The 17,447-nt window shown below is 42.8% G+C and overlaps 2 protein-coding genes across 2 annotated transcripts in view; one reads left to right on the top strand and one right to left on the bottom strand.

Moving 5' to 3' along the window:
* Positions 1-99: 99 nt before the first annotated feature.
* On the bottom strand, positions 100-2,437 carry LOC109470091 (ankyrin repeat and protein kinase domain-containing protein 1-like). The gene is made up of 2 exons (XM_019768870.1): positions 2,248-2,437; positions 100-938 (listed from the first exon to the last, which is right to left on the bottom strand). The coding sequence occupies exons 1-2, from the start codon at positions 2,435-2,437 to the stop codon at positions 100-102; spliced, it is 1,029 nt and encodes a 342-aa protein (XP_019624429.1).
* Positions 2,438-7,030: 4,593 nt separating this feature from the next.
* LOC109470092 (polycystic kidney disease and receptor for egg jelly-related protein-like) overlaps positions 7,031-17,447 on the top strand; it is a 40,080-nt gene continuing 29,663 nt past the window's right edge. Inside the window, exons 1-6 of the mRNA XM_019768872.1 lie at positions 7,031-7,179; positions 12,818-12,897; positions 13,907-14,143; positions 14,733-15,035; positions 15,430-15,882; positions 16,805-16,915. Of these exons, the coding sequence (XP_019624431.1) occupies positions 7,145-7,179; positions 12,818-12,897; positions 13,907-14,143; positions 14,733-15,035; positions 15,430-15,882; positions 16,805-16,915 (1,219 nt within the window). The 5' untranslated portion in view covers positions 7,031-7,144. The remainder of the gene's footprint in view (positions 7,180-12,817; positions 12,898-13,906; positions 14,144-14,732; positions 15,036-15,429; positions 15,883-16,804; positions 16,916-17,447) is intronic.

The following is a 17,447-nucleotide window of genomic DNA, read 5'->3' on the forward strand; positions in this document are numbered from 1 at the left end:
GCACTGTATTCCGTAAAATTGCACTGTATACTAGTAAATTGCACTGTATACCGTAAAATTGCAATGTATACTTTGGCACCCCTGATGAAGGCATGGCTATCAAAACATGAGGGTCCTGTCAAATACAGAAGGGCTGGTACCCTCTCGGCTCTTCTCTCGTCCTGTCTTAAATAAAGTTGGTGTTTTATATCTGTGCTGGCTCGTCGGGGGAACCCAAAAATTCTTGCTATTAAAACTTGTATTGAGCCTCGGGAGCCGTAACTTCGGTAACCTGGCAACCGTATCCAGGCAACGCGGGGATCCCCCTATCTGACCTCGCGCCATTTTCACCATCAGTACTTTGATCAGTTCCATATTGCCTGGCAACGCCACGTTGTACGGCCGCTCTTCAAACTTGTTCCTTATTTGCATATTTGCCCCACTTTCGACCAATAGGAGCAGGATGTCCGTTTTGTTCTGTCTCGCTGACCAATGGAGTGGCGTTTCTCCGAACATGTCTTGACAGTTAGGCGACGCTCCGGCTTCCAAGAGCATGACCACTGCGGCTGTGTTTCTCGCTCTAACCGCCCAGTGCAGCACGCTAAACCCGCTGTATCCAACACTTTCCACATCCGCGCCGTGCTTGATCAGTATCTCCACCGTGTCTCGGTCTTTCCCCACGATAGCCCAGTGGAGAGGCGACGACCCCGACGGGCATCTACCGTTCACGTCGGCCCCGTGGTCCACCAGCAGGCGGACGTACGGAGCCGACCACCGCAGGGCAACGGCGCTGTAGAGCGGGGAGTGTCCACACCTGTCCCGGGCGTTTGGATCGGCTCGCAGGCCCTGTAAGAGAAACTTGGCCGTCGCGAGTTGTCCTCTAGAGATGGCCCTGGATAGCGGGGTGCCCACCACACTTGGTTGATCTACCTTCGCACCGGCTGAAACCAACGTTTTCACTGCAGATAGAAAAGAAAACAAGAAAACGCGAAGATTTCAGACAATATTTCAGTCAAGTACATGGATTTGGGGTTTTCGTAACCTTGACGTTCCCAGACCACCTGGAAGTGTTTTGTGTTTTCGTGAGCGTATAGTATGATGTAATTAAATCGGGTATCACACCACATCCTGAATTCCTCCATACACCGCGCACTTACCAGCCCTGTGTGTGCTGGGCCACCTTAACACTTAACCTCCCTGTACATCAACTGCCCAAATCACCTACCACCCTCCACAAAACCGTACGTTGCCACTTGGACAGATACACAAAAACCTGCACTGGGGCACCCATAACAAGACTTCCGTCCCGGAAGTAAAAATCAAACGAAACCACAATGAAAATTCATGACCAGGGCTGGAAATTCATTTTTGGGAATGGGTGCACTGGTGCGTCCAAGCAAAAAAATTGGGTGCACAGAATTTTTTTGAGGGGTGCATCATATAAGATAAGATGTTAAATAAGTAGAATGTCTGCAAAAACTAACTACGTTTCGTTTCTAAACTATTTTTCTGACAATTTGTTGGTCATTATTAACTTAAGAATTTGCTTTATATACATTGAACATCTCTACATACGTAAACCTACGAAAATATTTGGATGCACAGAAAAAATTGGGTGCACAGCTCCAAATTTTGGTGAACTATTAAAGGTGCACATGCACCCAGTATTTCCAGCCCTGATGACTGACGGCTAAATGCAGATAACGGAACAAACGCACCAATCCTTGTAATTGTGTGATTGAAATCAGTGTTTGCACGATTGGAATCGGCGAAAGTTCGACGTCCTCAAATTTCTATTTACCGCATATGTATGTACCCCCCCCCCCAAGTACTAGCCCATGCTACGTCGTTGTAGCAGTATGATTTATACTAGAAATGAAATCATTCCTTACGCTAGAGGAGAAATTTCACCATCATAAATGGTTGGATCTAGAAAGTGTAACTAGTATGTACATGTATGTCTTTCTATATATCTTCGCCTGGTAGGCTAAAGGCATGTCAACTGTTAAGAACATATCGCCTTTTCGTTCCTCTTAAATAAAATCTAGACACTAAGGTCACAGTTCCAAAGCGGAGCCTGGTCTGGCTGGCTTGTGGAACGAAAAGTATGAGGTAGCAAAGCACAAAACATTGACTAAATCTTAATGAACATATTTGCGTAATATATAACTGGTAAACATTATTGATTTTTCGTTAATCGAAACAGCCCGGTAGGGCCCCAGTTTGGAAATGTGACTTCAGCATTAGGGGTTGAAGAAAACAACAAACCTATGTTGATATGCCCGAGTTCGGCGGCCCTGCACAGTAGCGTGTCCTCACACCCCAGTCCGTCCCGGTCGCCGGGAGAATGGACCCCGTTCACGTCCAGCCGTCCCCTGGCGCACAGGTCCCGTACCCGCTCACCGTCACCCCGCTCCACGGCCTGCCAAAGTCTGTCCAACATAGCAGCAGACGCCATAATACTGAAGACTGGTACATGTACCACCGATCTCTATACGTTGTCTCCAATCTAAACACTGCTTCAAGTACCACCGATTTTTGGCTGTTTCCTCCTATCTGAAGACTAGTACATGTACCACCGATTTCTGAATAATCCAAGTACACGTTGTCCCCAATCTGAACACTGATACATGTACCACCGATCTCTACACGTTGTCTCCAATCTAAACACTGCGTCAAGTACCACCAATTTTTGGCTGTTTCCTCCTATCTGAAGACTAGTACATGTACCACCGATCTCTGAATCAAGCACACGTTGTCTCCAATCTGAACACTGCTACATGTACGTATACCACCGATCTCTGATTTATCCAAGTACACGGTCTCCAATCGGAAAACTGCTTCAAGTACCACCGGTACCGATCTCTGAATTATCCATGTACTTGCTGTCTCCAAACTGAACACTGCTAAATGTACCGCCGATCTCTCAATTATCTAAGCACACGTTGACTCCAATCTAAACACTGCTACGAGTATGTACCACCGATCTGTGAGCTATCCAAGTACACGTCGTCTCCAATCTGAACACTGCGTCAAGTACCACCCGATCTTTGAATTGCTATTTCCTCCAATCTGAACACTGCTACATGTACCACCGATCTTTGGCTGTTTCCTGCAATCTGAACACTGCTTCAAGTACCACCGATCTCTGAATTATCCAAGTACACACTGTCCCAAATCAGAACACTGCTACATGTACCACCGATCTCAGCTCAACCATCCAAGCACACGTCGCCTCCAATCTCTGATAAGCGGCGACCCCATGGCCAAGCGTACGCGTCAGTAACAAAGTAAGACCAAGGTCCGGAACGATATTTACTTTCAGACTAGCATCTCAGTCTGTTGTTTGCGCCGTAGATTTATCAAGTTTCGATAGAAACAGCTCCTTTTTCTAAAAAGAAATGTCGAACAAAACTGCCTCAAAAATCGAGCACAATTACAGAAGACCAAATATAACACAGTGACGACATCATTGGCGTATACTGTACTAAGCTAGCAGAGCATATTGTCAAACAGCCGATTGACTAAGAGACGGCCGTTCCACCATCTAAACTTTTACAGTGTAGCAACTAATTAAGGAAGTGGCCTGCAAAGAGCTCTGTTCTGTTATTTTTTTCTGGCCGCGTAATGTGGTCAGGTCACACATACCACAACAGTTCATAGTCTATATATAACTCCACTCATACGTCCGTTACCATGGCAACAGATCGCACGTGTCAGTCAAATACTGATAAAGTCGAATTTGATTAACCTCAGGGGTAAACAACATTATTAAGTCCACTTTGGGGTCAAAAAGCCCCTCTTTTATGTACTACCGTGTGATATTGTTGTTGGCATACCCTTTGGTCCTAGATAGTTCGGTATGCCTTTGTACAAATGTACTGTGTTATTAGCTGTTAGGCTACAACAAGTAATTTTTATGGATGACATCAGCGCACGCATTAATTTTCGCCTGATTTTGGAAAAAAAAAAGAAATTTTGTTGCCTTCTGAAAATGGTCAACATGCCGAAAATGTGCACTGATGTCTGTTGTCATGCCGGAACGTGGGTGGCAGATAACTATGAAGAGAGGAGACAAGACAAAGCTCTGACTTATTGTTTTGTCTGTTACTTTGATGCAGTGATGTATTTCAATCCTTATATATGTGATGGTGGCTGTGTATATGTGATGTTCCCATTGAATCAAAACCATTTATGCAATGATTAAAAACTTTTATTTTTAAAAGTTGTTTATTATAAAGAAATGAATGTTGTAATAGTTGGCAATAAGCTTAACACAAAATAGGACTGGTATCATTTCTTGTTTAATAAGGTTCATGATGTCAAAATTTGAAATTGTAGGAATCTTTTTTTGGCCCGCCTTGTTTTTTTTGCCCTATCGCATTAGATTTGGAGTCTGCGAACGATGTCATCCATGAAATTTACTTACTGTGGCCTTACGGGTGGCAAGGGAGTGCACTGACCTCCACTGACGTCATCTCCAAGTAGATGTGAGGCTTTGAACGCCTGTTTGCATCGCTTTGTACGACTTTCAAGTTAACTACATGTAGACATATAGACAGATACGTGGGTACAACAAAATTAATAGATGAATCAACTTATACTACTTGCTCTTAGATCTTAGCATGCTTTCATACATTTACCTATTTGTACACCGTAAGGGTTCTAGAATGAAATAGAATTTATCTATGGCATGGAATGTAACAAATTCCGTTAAGCAAGCAGAAAGAATGTTGAACAGCTTTGTACATTTATCATCATATAGTGGACAATCCATAATAGAATGTTCGTCTTCAATATCATTTGGCCATATTGATTTGATTATAAGGAGGAATGCCAGAATGCCAAAATCAATCGAAAAAGACGAAAATGTAAAGAAATAAATTTGAAGCGTAGACTATTGCCATATCATATTCTGTGTCATTTGTTCAACCTTCGTAACCACGTAGATTTCATAATGAAAACAACTTTTTCTTTTTGGCCAAACTTTTTTTATTCGCACGCTCGCATCAGTTTTGGGGTTCCCAGAGGATGTCATCCACATAATCAAATCACCATGGCCTTAGGACGGAATGGAAAAAACCTTTGGTTGTAGGGGATTTTTTTATATATGTGTGACAGGGACTTGAGCCAAACTGCGGACTGTGCGTATATAAAAGAACTAGAGCGTGCTGATCAGCTCCCATTTAATTAACTAGACTCACAAGATAGAATGATGACACACTTTGTGACGTTATCTTGTGATTATCTTTCTCACCGAGCCATTCTTTGTTTACAGAGGAGAAAGCGCGATTATTTTCAGGTAATTAGCCAGGAAAATGAAAGAGTAGCGAAGCGACAGGTTGAAAAGATTCCACCTGCTGTATGTGCTTAGATATCACCTGGATTTGTTAGGCCACACCGAATTAATTTATGGATGACATCCGCGCGCGCTTTGATTTTTGCCTGTTCTAAAAAAAAAAAAAAAAAAAAAAATCACGTCCACCGAGGCTCTGGCCTGGCTCTAGGCCTGGCTCTAGACCTGGGTAGTTAGCGACAATACGGAGCCGGGCACCCAGGCTCCACGACTCAAGAACTCAGTACATACGTACAGTGCCGATTCATAAATTCCGCAAAAACCAGCATGTGCCGGCTTGTCGTGTACGTGGCAAATTCACAATACCAGCTTTGTTTTCCCAAGGAGTGATAAAAGCTCCGTGGTGTAAAAGTAGCATTTTCATCTTTGGCTGGAATTTTTTTTCATCCGCCCGCGTGCACTAGTTTGAGGGTCTTCAGAGGATGTCATCCATAAAATTAAGACGGTGTGGCCTTAGCTGTTTACAGGCTTGGATACGATGATCATATGTGTTATGATCATATATCATATATCATCATACCAATCAGGCCAATTTGTATATAGTTCTCTGCTAGCGAGACGATGTTATGTATTTTTAATACAGCACACAGAAAAAAATCGAACATATTATTTACGAGCTATTAGAGCATTAGTATAATTTGAGTGTCATCCTTGTTATTGTAGATTTGTCTGTTAGACATGTAAGATGATAACAATTGTTCACTTACCATACACTGTACCCGGTAAAGTTGTCGAGCAATAAAATTTTCTATTGCCAGGAGGAACGTTCGCAAGAAAGCATGACTTACACGTTTGTTTTCGGCTCGGTACACACAGTCTAAACCAAAGCCTATTCTCTCGTAATTTAGTTTCAAGTCCAGCCTGTTCCTGTGGTCACCCATGTGAAGACATTAGTCACTTTTTGTTACATTTACAGTGTAATTCTAACGTTTCTTGTTTGTTTTAATTAATTGCAATTTTAAAACTGTATTGCTGTGATCCAAGATGGCCAAAAAGCAACGAAATATAGTTCAAGTATAAGCCATTGTTGAGCGTCTAGATCTTTTAGCATTGAACTATATAGACGTTAATTCGGCAGGTTGTTGGTTGATTGGTCCGATTGATCTATGAACTATTTCAAAAAGTGAAAAGAATAATTATAAAGCAGAAATAGGTGTATTGGAGCTAGGTTTAGATATAGAATTGTACTTACTTTGAGATTAGACAATCATTTTGAATGTTCTCTTTTTAAAGAGGACTTTCAAAATTGAATTTGAAACGTAAAAGTTTCAAATTCATGGCTAGAAATCCCTTTTCAGCATACCTACAAGGTAACATGAAAAATGACCTAAGACATAAGAGTTACTTGCACAGCTCCAGTGTTACGAGTACATGCACTAACCTGCATATATATGCAGGTGGAATTTTGAGCCCTAATACTTCTTGGAAATATATATGGAAGACAAAATATCCAGCCTTTGCAAAATTTTGTAGTAGTCTCTGAGCTCTTTTGTCCTAAGAACCTTGTTTATCACATTTACCAACTTACGGAAATGACGAAAACAATGCCAGACAACTATCAGTTACTAGAAAACCGGTCCGAGCTCTTCCAACTCGGTAATTACTACTCCGGTAGTCGTCAGGACCCCCTGGGCAGAACGGGGCTGGTTTGTTTTCTTCACCGCCACTGGATGGTGGCTTTTTTATATGATTCCGTCCAACTCTTGACTGTGTTGATTCGTTTGTACGCGAAGTTGTTTTGAAGGAGCCAACGGATATGTTTCAACACTGGATGTGATCACTGGTCGATGTTGGAACGTCTGTGGACACATGGGAATCACTCGGAACGTGGATCAGAGAGACAGGTAGGATTTTGTCATGTTGTTTGTATCAAGTGACGTTCAAAACATTCTGCATTGCAGCGATATGGCTTCTCTGGAACATGTATCGTACGTCCTTTTGTTATAGCCTGCTTCGCAGACTTCTGAGGCGGCGGCGTTATTTTTTTCGGGGAGCGACGCGAGTTATGCCGCCGAGGGACTTAGCCGGGGAGAGAGGCGAACTGAGGAAACCGTCTCTCCGCGGCATAACTTGCGTCGTTCACCGAAAAAAAAATAACGCCGCCACCTCAGAAGTCTGCGAAGGAGACTAATTTTGTTACGGTAGTACATAGCATGTGTTCTGGCCATTATCGTGACTGTGACGAAGGATCTAGGCCCGTTCAGGTAGCCTCCTTCGCAGACTTGTGAGGTGGCGTAATTTTATTCGGGGAGCGACGCGACCACAGAGGGACTTTTTTTTTTCCGAAACCGTCTCTCCCCAGCAAAACTCCATCGGCAGCAAAACCGTCCCTCCGCGGCATACTAGTAACTCGCATCGCTCCCCGAAAAAAATCAACGCCGCCGCCTGACAAGTCTTCGAAGGAGGCTATGTTCACGTACGTTGTGTGATGGTCGTACGGTCGTCGTGCGATCGCAAAACGGATCGAGGGCACGAGTCCAACAAAATTCAGCTATCCTGCTACAGAAACGACTGTGCGGGAGGTTGGTTCTGTCACAGCATGCTTGATCATTCTTCGGCTGGCTTCAAAAAACGTACGACGACGAATGTAGCCACTTTTTTTCTATGTTGAATTCTGTTCGTACTACGTGCATATAGATAAAAACTGTTTGTAGCACGTGAATCGGGGCGTGATCGCAATCTTGTCGGCATGGTCTGTCTGTTCTCGGTTGTGTAAGGAGATTCAACCTTCTTGGTTTTGTGTCTGCATTTATTGTAGAATTGCTATTGTAGAATTGTTGTTGTTGCCAATATCACAGTATTGACTCGATCATTCGTCGTCATGTTAAAGTAACCGTTACGTCTCAAATTGGGGAGATTCTTGAAATAGATCCATGGATGTGTCTTACAAAATTCAGTCTCGTTTCGGAAAAGGCTGTCTTGGAACTAGTAATCTCCAAGCAGATGTTTTGGTGGCTGCAAGAGCAGTATCAAATTGGCCAGGCAGTTTCCATTGCCAGGCAGTTACCAATTGACCGCTACCCGTAAAAAGAGACAAATATAAAAAAGAAAACCTGTTAAAATGCTCTAAAAAGTAAAAATAAGCCGAGGCCTCAAACTGATTAGAGAGGGCTGTCCAAAATCATTGTCTGCAGTGGTAGAAAATCATCTACTGAATCAAAATCGTGCGGGGTCGCGTGGGGTAACGGCAGAGTGCTCGACTCGGAACCAAGAGGTCCCAGGTTCGAGTACTGACATGCCACCGATCTTGTGCCCTTGGGAAACGTACTTTTACACGACTTTCTTCACTTCGCTCAGGTGAAAATAAGTATTGTATTGTCCCCTGTGTTGGTGGCGGTATTAATATAAGTTGGACAAACTTGAGTGTGCCGTCACCACGCCTGGTGATTACATGTTGGAATATAAAAAAATCTTGCGACAACCCGTGTTTATGACACAAAGGTATAAATGTATGTCTACACAGAATGTTTATGGTATGGTATGCAGGTGTATAAGACTGTGTATTGTTTATTTCGACTCCTCGTCAGTAAAATTGATACAAATACAACAGACCAGATTCATTCTATCCCCCCAAAAAATAAACAAAAGCTTAAAGTCTACAGAAGTGAAAAGTAATCGGCAAATATTTTGTAAAATGCATACCAATCATGTTGTCGTGCACTAAAAGACGGGACTTCTTAGTACAGCTTTTGACATGGGTGCTGATTGATGTATTATTGAAAGGTCACCAGTGTTAATTGACTCCCGTCGTGTTATTTGGCATCAAGAATCTGCCAATTTTGTAGTTAAGGGTAAAGTAGAAGACGGAGTTCATTTTAGTCATTTTACCATTGATTGCCCTTAGTATGAGTCTTTTCAGTTATTTGTCAAGTAAATTCCCCCACTTCAAATATTTGAATAGTACAGACAAATTTATATTCCTTATAGCTTTCGACAAACCAACTAATCATACAGACTCCTACGTATATGTAGACTATCACTAGGATATGAGAGGAAGTGGAATGTACTAGAGTATACTAGAAATTTGTATATACACGTTTGTCAACATGTGACATGTATTTAGCCCAGAGGGTAAAAAATGTACAATGATTCATTAAAAGACGACATAATGGTCCTCAGAAAATGTGTCGTTCTAACTGGAGTCCTGGACCCACTATCACCAGATAGAAACACCTAATGTTAAAGGTACACATTAACTTAGGTCAGTAGAAATGGATTTTTTTCTGGTTATCTATTTTAATGTAGTAAGTTAAATCAACCTTATCCCATAGCATACTGATATCTGTGTGGCAAAAATGCAAAGTCGCTGACGGAAAACACTGGCTGGTTCTAGCTATTTATTGGTGGTACCAAAAATAAAGGGACTCATCGCGAAGCCTGGTTTGGGGCTAAAAGAATTGGCAGTAAATGTCGAGACAGAGAGATTTTCTGTTTTTTGTTTTGCTGTAGAGAAATTGCATTGGATATCGATGCCTTTAACCTTGCCGTAAGACACACCATGGCCATTTCGATTGTAACAAAATGTACCGGAAAGGTGTTTTGAAGCCAGTGTCCATGAATTCGTTTGTGCCATATTTCATGATAAGTATTTGTTACGTTCATTACTCATATTAATGATCATATATAGTAAGGCCACATTGACTTGATTTTATTTATTTATGAAGATTTACCACATTAGTGGAAGGATTGACATAACAGGTGACTATCACCTCTTCAAAGATGTCAAACCTGAGACCAGACTGTAACTATGGAGGATGCACCCAGGCTGCCGAAGCTCTATGAAACTCAAGAAACTAGTACAGTGCCTACTTATAAATGCCACAAAAGGCCAGCATGTGCCGGGTTGTCGTAAAAGTCGCTATGTAGTTAGTACATGTACTACCGTTAATTCGCAATACCAGCTTTGTATTACTGTGGTTTATCAGCAATGTTTTCCTGGATTTTTTTTATTAGCCCGCTCGCACTAGTTTGGGGATCTTCAGAGGATGCCATCCATGAAATTAAGCCAGTGTGGCCCAACTTTCCCTTTATATGGACGCCGAATGACGCACGATGTGATACATATCAAGGATTAGTCAGGCGGTACATAAGTGACCTTTTGTGTCTCTTAATCCAACACGTTCCTTTCTTAGGTTAATTGTTACGTCAAGCGTGATGACACTTTGGATTTCTCCAGAAAGAGGAACTAAGAAAGCTATCATACAATATACCGAACGGTTTATTGTACTAATAACAAAACTAGAAATGAAAGATTCAAAGAATTGCTCATAATTTGACTTCACAATAAGGCTAATATCACAGAGTTTTGCACATGAGTGCACGGCAGGTGTCCGGGACATTCTATCTAGTGTTGTTTCTGTCGCCATGGCGACGAGGTTTGTTTACATCTAGCCGCCGGCATGGCTGTCAGGTACCCTATAATTTATCCACGATCCAGGTGTGGACAGGTCGTGTCAGATCAAGAGATACATAGATGCAGTAGCACAGGCCTAGGTCTCTTTACAAATAATCATACATTGAAGATTCAAATATCAAATATGATGTAGCTAAACGTTTTTCTAGTAAGACACTAGGTACAGGTGCAGGTATATGACTGGTTTTACTAGGCCAGATATATCCGAACGTAAGTTTGCATTCATAGTTGTAAGCATTGATTTTCAAAGAGTTCTTTATCTGTTCAAGAGAAACGAGTGGACTTGGCCTATTCAGAACGTCCCAAATGATCACTAAGTTTGCAAGCTACACACCCACGTTCATAATGTAGGTACAATTAAAGGCATCAAGTGCAGTTTTTAGTGCTTGGAAACCAATTTTTTAAAGACATGTACAATGTTCTAGTTATTTATCTAAATAGTGAGATGAAACCACACTGTCCCAATATATATTGACCCTCATGGAGCAAAAATTCCGAAAACTCTGACGAAAAGTGGTTATTGAAAAGGCCCTGGGCTGATTTTTATGTTACCGCCCAGAAAATAGGACTCATTTTCGGGCTTGGTTCTGCAGTTTTAAATGCGCAAAGTATAAAATGCTGACCCAAATGAGCTAATGTGAAGCAGTATGCGTAAATATAACAAAGATTGCCTTATTCAGAATATTTCCAGTTTTGCTGCCCAGAAATGGCATTGGATGCTTTTAAGTTTTTCGTGATATTCCCAGCCCCTTATTCCGTTTATTACCCTTGACCCCTAGCCTGGTCTCTAGTCTATCGTGGTTCTTCGGGGCTCTAATAGTTTCCCCACGCCCAGCTCAACTGACCGCCCGGTGGGAGCTTTGCTATATGTAGTTGTTTGTAGGCCAGGAGTCAGACCCACCACAACATAATCGAACTTCAGTAGTGCAACTTGAACCTACCGGGGAACCTAGCTGAGTCGGGCGGGGAAGATCTCCTGTAGCCCCGAAGAGAACCCGCCATAACCACGATAGACTGGACAGCAGGCTGTTAACGTTTTACCAACAATTTACCATCACTTTTCATTGGTATGAAGAAGGATTACATACAATTTACTATACGCCTTCCACACCTTTCTGAACCTTTGCTGACCACCAACTAATGAAAAAAGGCCACCGAGGACGAAGTTTGGAAGCAGTCACGCCTAACTTTTGATACGAATTAAATCAAATTTGAGTTGTATTTGAGTCAACTTTTACCGACGAAGACGCACCGATCACGTACTGCTGACCTACTCCCAACTACCAGCAAACCAGTCCCCGACCATGTACCAACCTCCCTCCACTCCCGAATGTTTGAAACATTTTGAAACTTTTGGCCGGTGCAGCCGAATAATTTTCAAACTCGTCAAGCACCATCCAACCACAGCCGGCCTTGCCTCCGACCTACTCTGAATCATTGTTGGGAGGAGTTCAGCAGTGTTCGGTTCCATATTCAGCTAGGTGTTGCTATGTGTTGTAAAGTCAAAGACGTAGACGCATTTCATCTCCGACGTGTTACCAGTCCTACTGAAGCATATGTACATATTTTACGTAATAAAAGTACATTTAAGTTGTAAACAATGTATCACTCAAATAGCGTGGTGTTAAGTTTTAGCCCTTAGCATTCTAATGACCTAGATATTATCCTTTTTACATAGTATTGCTCAAGGACTTGCCACATGCACTGTATCTGTTACAATTCTCTATAATGATAAACTTACAAAGCTGTTCAACCTTCATTCCGTTTGCTCAACGGAATTTGTCACATTTCATGGTATATTTCTCTTTAATGGCGGATAGAATTGTCTGGAGGGAGAGGGTCAACTCAGTCCGTGCAAATAGCCAGACATGACATGATGATGATGATTAACTTTACTTAACCAGCAGTAATAAATCTTGTTTTTAGAAACTAAGGATTTAAATTTATATTTATTCATGATGCACGCCATTGTTTGGTTCAGTGCAGACAGACTAAGCTGGCGATGGCTGACCTACAAAACGATAAATGTCTCCGTCAGGAAATTAAACGTATGTTGTCGGTATTCACAGAAAAACAACGATGTGGGCAGGCATGATGATCTTCCAGCTGCTGATGCTTGTTCATGTCAGTTCAACTGCAGCTGAAACAGGTGAGGGTTATGTCAGTTCAACTGTAGCTGAAACAGGTGAGGGTTATGTCAGTTCAACTGCAGCTGAAACAGGTGAGGGTTATGTCAGTTCAACTGCAGCTGAAACAGGTGAGGGTTATGTCAGTTCAACTGTAGCTGAAACAGGTGAGGGTTATGTCAGTTCAACTGTAGCTGAAACAGGTGAGGGTTATGTCAGTTCAACTGTAGCTGAAACAGGTGAGGGTTATGTCAGTTCAACTGTAGCTGAAACAGGTGAGGGTTATGTCAGTTCAACTGTACCTGAAACAGGTGAGGGTTATGTCAGTTCAACTGCAGCTGAAACAGGTGAGGGTTATGTCAGTTCAACTGCAGCTGAAACAGGTGAGGGTTATTTCAATTCAATGACTCGAAGCTTTAAAGGCGTTTGATACAATTTCTCCAAAACCAAAAAGCATTTGAATGTTTTGTTTGCCAGCAGATCTTCGGTCAAAGGTCACTCCTCTGGCCAATGGATACTGCCTTGCCACCGTATGATTTGCTAAGAGATTAGTAGAAGACCTTTTGAGGGATGCTGTATTTTGTTTATATCAATAAAGATCTCTATGTGGTAAAACGTTGAACTTTATTCCAACACACAATTTACAGAGAGATCAAATTTTCAGCGACCACTGTCGCCTTCATCATGCCTACTTTTAAAGAGGCATCAAGGAAGCCATGTGTATCAGAGCACTCCAGCCTTCACTTAATAGAGATGGTGGACGATATAAACTCCCTGGCACTTTTGATCAATTGCTTACGTCAGGTATCAGTAAAGTCTCGTGTGAATAAGGTCTCGTGTTTGTAAACCGTAACTCTCGCGAGATCACGTTGTGAAGTGTTTGGTCATTAATTATCCTGATGAAGGCGACAGTGGTCGCTGAAAATTTGATCTCTCTGTAAACTGTGTGTTGAAATAAAGTTTAACGTTTTAATATGATTACTACCAACACAGATGATATTTCATGAAGATCTCTGTGTGCACGTGTTTCAGAAACGTGTGGCTTATCGACATTTATCCATCACCCGCTAAAGGACTGTACCGGGTCAGACACAAGCACACTCCATGGCGTTACTCTCCAGGCCTGCGCAGAAGCCTGCTGTGCAGACTCCACATGTCTGTCGTTCCAATACAACACCTGGAGATCCTGCTCCTTGAAAAACAGGCTCTGCTCTGCACAGCAGAAATCCTATGCAGCGATCGGCAACATCTATGATCGGATCCTGTCAGGTTGGTGTATTTTATGCTGGCGGCATCGAAGGCCCATTGACTAGACTAGCGGACATGGGATAGAGAGGTTGCGGGTTCGATTCCTGGTATCTCTGGCTAGACGTTGTGTCCTTTTCATTGCTTTTCCCACTCTACTTTGGTGTGAAATGGGTACCGGGCTTCGGCTAGTTCGGTAAAAGGTTGTTGAAGGGCACGGTATTGAAAGGCGGAGCCAAACCCTCTCCTTTAACAACTTTTTACCTCACTAGCCGAAGCCCGGTACTCATTTCACACCAACCCAATGCCCCTATGGCCTCAAAAAGACTATGAGACTACTTTTGCTTTTACCTTATGATGTTGAAGTTCCATTTCCAAACGGGGCCCGGTCGGACAAACGTATGGAACGAAAAGTATATTATGTTCAGTTATAATTTATGTTGTAACTGACTCTGACTCTGTACCTTCTGAGTTCTTGATGAATGATGGGAACTATTTGCGTAATATATTCTTGACATAAATTGTTGATCTTTCTTGATTTGAAACAGCCCGGCCGGACCCCGGTTTGAAAATGTGACACATTGGTACATCCACATCCACTTTTTCCATACAGAAAGCGGAAGCCGTGAGTACACCAGTCTGGGTTGTTGGAGGGACACGTCTGACCACGCCATCCCGATCCTGGAGGGCACGGACCCACGGCTAGACGGCAGTGGCTATCAGGCGCGCGCCAACGCCATAAAGAAGTGCTACAAGGTGGCGCTGTCCCGTGGGCTCGCCCTGTTCGCAGTGCAGAACGGCGGGCAGTGTTTCGGCTCGGCTACCCTCGACACCTACAACAAGTACGGGGCGTCCTCGGATTGTGGCGAGGACGGCGAGGGCGGGTCGTGGTCAAATCACGTCTACAAACTTGCAGGTGAGACATTCTAAATCTAGGCCGTTGAGCGACCGTTGATTCTGACTGCCAGTTTCACTAGGCAAAGGTCACTTCGCGACCGTACAGCGACCAACAATGGATTTGTATGACCCTTGATATCATAGTTATCATAGAATTTGATGTGAGATGTAACTGTATGATGTGAAAGATAAAGAAACACAAAAACGTACAAAAATCGTTCTTTATCTGCCGAAAATTGGGTTACATCATGTTGCAATTTTATAGCAGGAGGGATTTAGACTCCTGTCTGACCATATAATATGAATTTATTTGAGTAAGAACTAACAGAGTAGACCATATGCGAACTTCAAGGTAAACATTGTGCATTTGCTTTGCAAATGTTACCTTTCTAATTTTACACTGTGTTCTCCAGCTACGTGGCTGACGCGGGAACCGTCGTGGGTGGTGGACTCCGCCGGTACTCCGCACGTGTTCAACGGGGTGACATACGATGCCGCTAACGCCCTGGACGGGAACACTGGAACCTACTGGAACCCACAAACCGAACCCACAAACTACCTGTACAACAACTGGTACATCGTACTCAATCTCACAGAGCCGTATGCTCTGTACCGGCTCGCAGTCAACAACTTCGGGGACACCTCACACGACATCCACGCTTTCAAGCTGCAGAAGTCGCTGACTGGGAGTCCCTTTTACTGGAGAGACGTCGTGTTCGTTGAAGACGTACAGAACGGAACAGGCCAGCGCCAGGAGTTCGGCGGGTTCCAGGGGACAGCCCAGTACTGGCGATTCGTCGTCAATCGTACCCACTCGGGCTGGCAGCCGTGGCTTAAAGAGCTGGACCTCTACGGAATCGCATCAGGTGAAATTGATAGATCCATAGATATGAAATAGATAGATGTACTGTTATTGTAATATTGAACAAAAGAAAAACAGGAACTCAAATCCAATTATTTAATACACACACAAATGCGCCTACAGGGCAACCAGGTTCACAGCCGTATAGTTGAACGCAGATATTTGCTGTTCTCGCAGTTTGAGCTGGTCAACTGTTTTCTTTGTCTATTTGGGAGGAAGACCCTTGTGACGTTCTGGTACACAAGAATTTTTGAAGCTAAAATGTTGGAAAGTACCTTCACGAGGCCCTTTTTAGTGTATTTAACCATGAACTTCAAAGACCAGACATAACGGAGGTATCTGCCCTGTGACACATTCAGAACCTTCCCCCGAACATCAGCCGACCAAGGTAGAGATTCAGGCAACGCCTACGAGTACGATACGATGCAAATCGAATGGAATTCGAGTTAAATTTGAGTAAATTGTGAATGCCAACCACACGCTCACTTACTCCCAAACATCAGCCAACCACAAGCTAACCACGGCCAAACCGCCTGTCCACACTCGAGTATTTGAAAGATTTTGGAAACATTCGGCTGCCGTAGAAAACAGTGGCTGACATGGCCGATACCAGCCGACCTTCCTCCCAACCTACTCCTAACCATAGTGTCCGATAGCAATTGTTTCATTGCAAGCTCATGCACAATCAAGTAATACTGAACTAGACACAATAAATTAAAGCTACAGTAACCGTAACTCCTAACAACCACTGGGTGTGACGTCTTTTTTGGAGTCAGAGGAAGATAAAAGATCCCGCTTTTTCTGTAATGTGTGGGTTTTCGGATGTTAAGAGAAGAGTAGTTTGTTTTTGTCTTGAAGAATAGCTTCAGGCCAAATTATTGAATGCTTTACAGGGAGTAATATATGGATATTTTTATCTTTCGCAGACATAACGTGTGAAGCAGATCCCTGTCAACACGGGGCCACCTGCAGGGATGGTGACGGAGGGTACAACTGCACCTGCGCACCAGGCTACGGAGGACTGAACTGCGAATTCGGTCAGGACGTTACAGTCAATCTCTATTTTTCTTTATTTATATTCTATTATTTGTTATCTTGTCAGACCAAGTGTGTGGTGTTACATTTTGTTGTCTTATTAGTTGCAGCTCCCGTTGAGAATAATTTTTAAAGTGAGTCTCCTCTTTGCTATAACATGAATGGTATGTACATGTGTCTGTGTGTTTGTGCACAATTGTGTGTGTGTGTTTGTGTGTGTGTGTGTGGCGTGTTGTGTGTGTGTGTGTGAGTGTGTGTCTGTGTGTGTGTGTGTGTATGTGTGTGTGTACGTGTATGTGTGTGTGTGTGTGTGTGTGCAGGGTAGAGACTCCGATCTGAAGGCATTGGCGAATCTACTGGTAGAGTAGATTTGAGACCCCGATCAGGATGGTGTTAATAAGTTACTTGGCTACCCATTTACAAATCCTACATTTCAAGTCAATCCGTTGATTACGAATCAAAGTTGGAAAGTTCATTTTAAAAGACAGTATTAAAATACGTATACTGTCTTTCAAGCTATTATTTCAAAATTCA

The sequence above is a fragment of the Branchiostoma belcheri genome, unplaced genomic scaffold, assembly GCF_001625305.1.
Source record: "Branchiostoma belcheri isolate BF01 breed outbred unplaced genomic scaffold, Haploidv18h27 scaffold22, whole genome shotgun sequence".
In the NCBI taxonomy this organism is placed as follows: domain Eukaryota; kingdom Metazoa; phylum Chordata; class Leptocardii; order Amphioxiformes; family Branchiostomatidae; genus Branchiostoma; species Branchiostoma belcheri.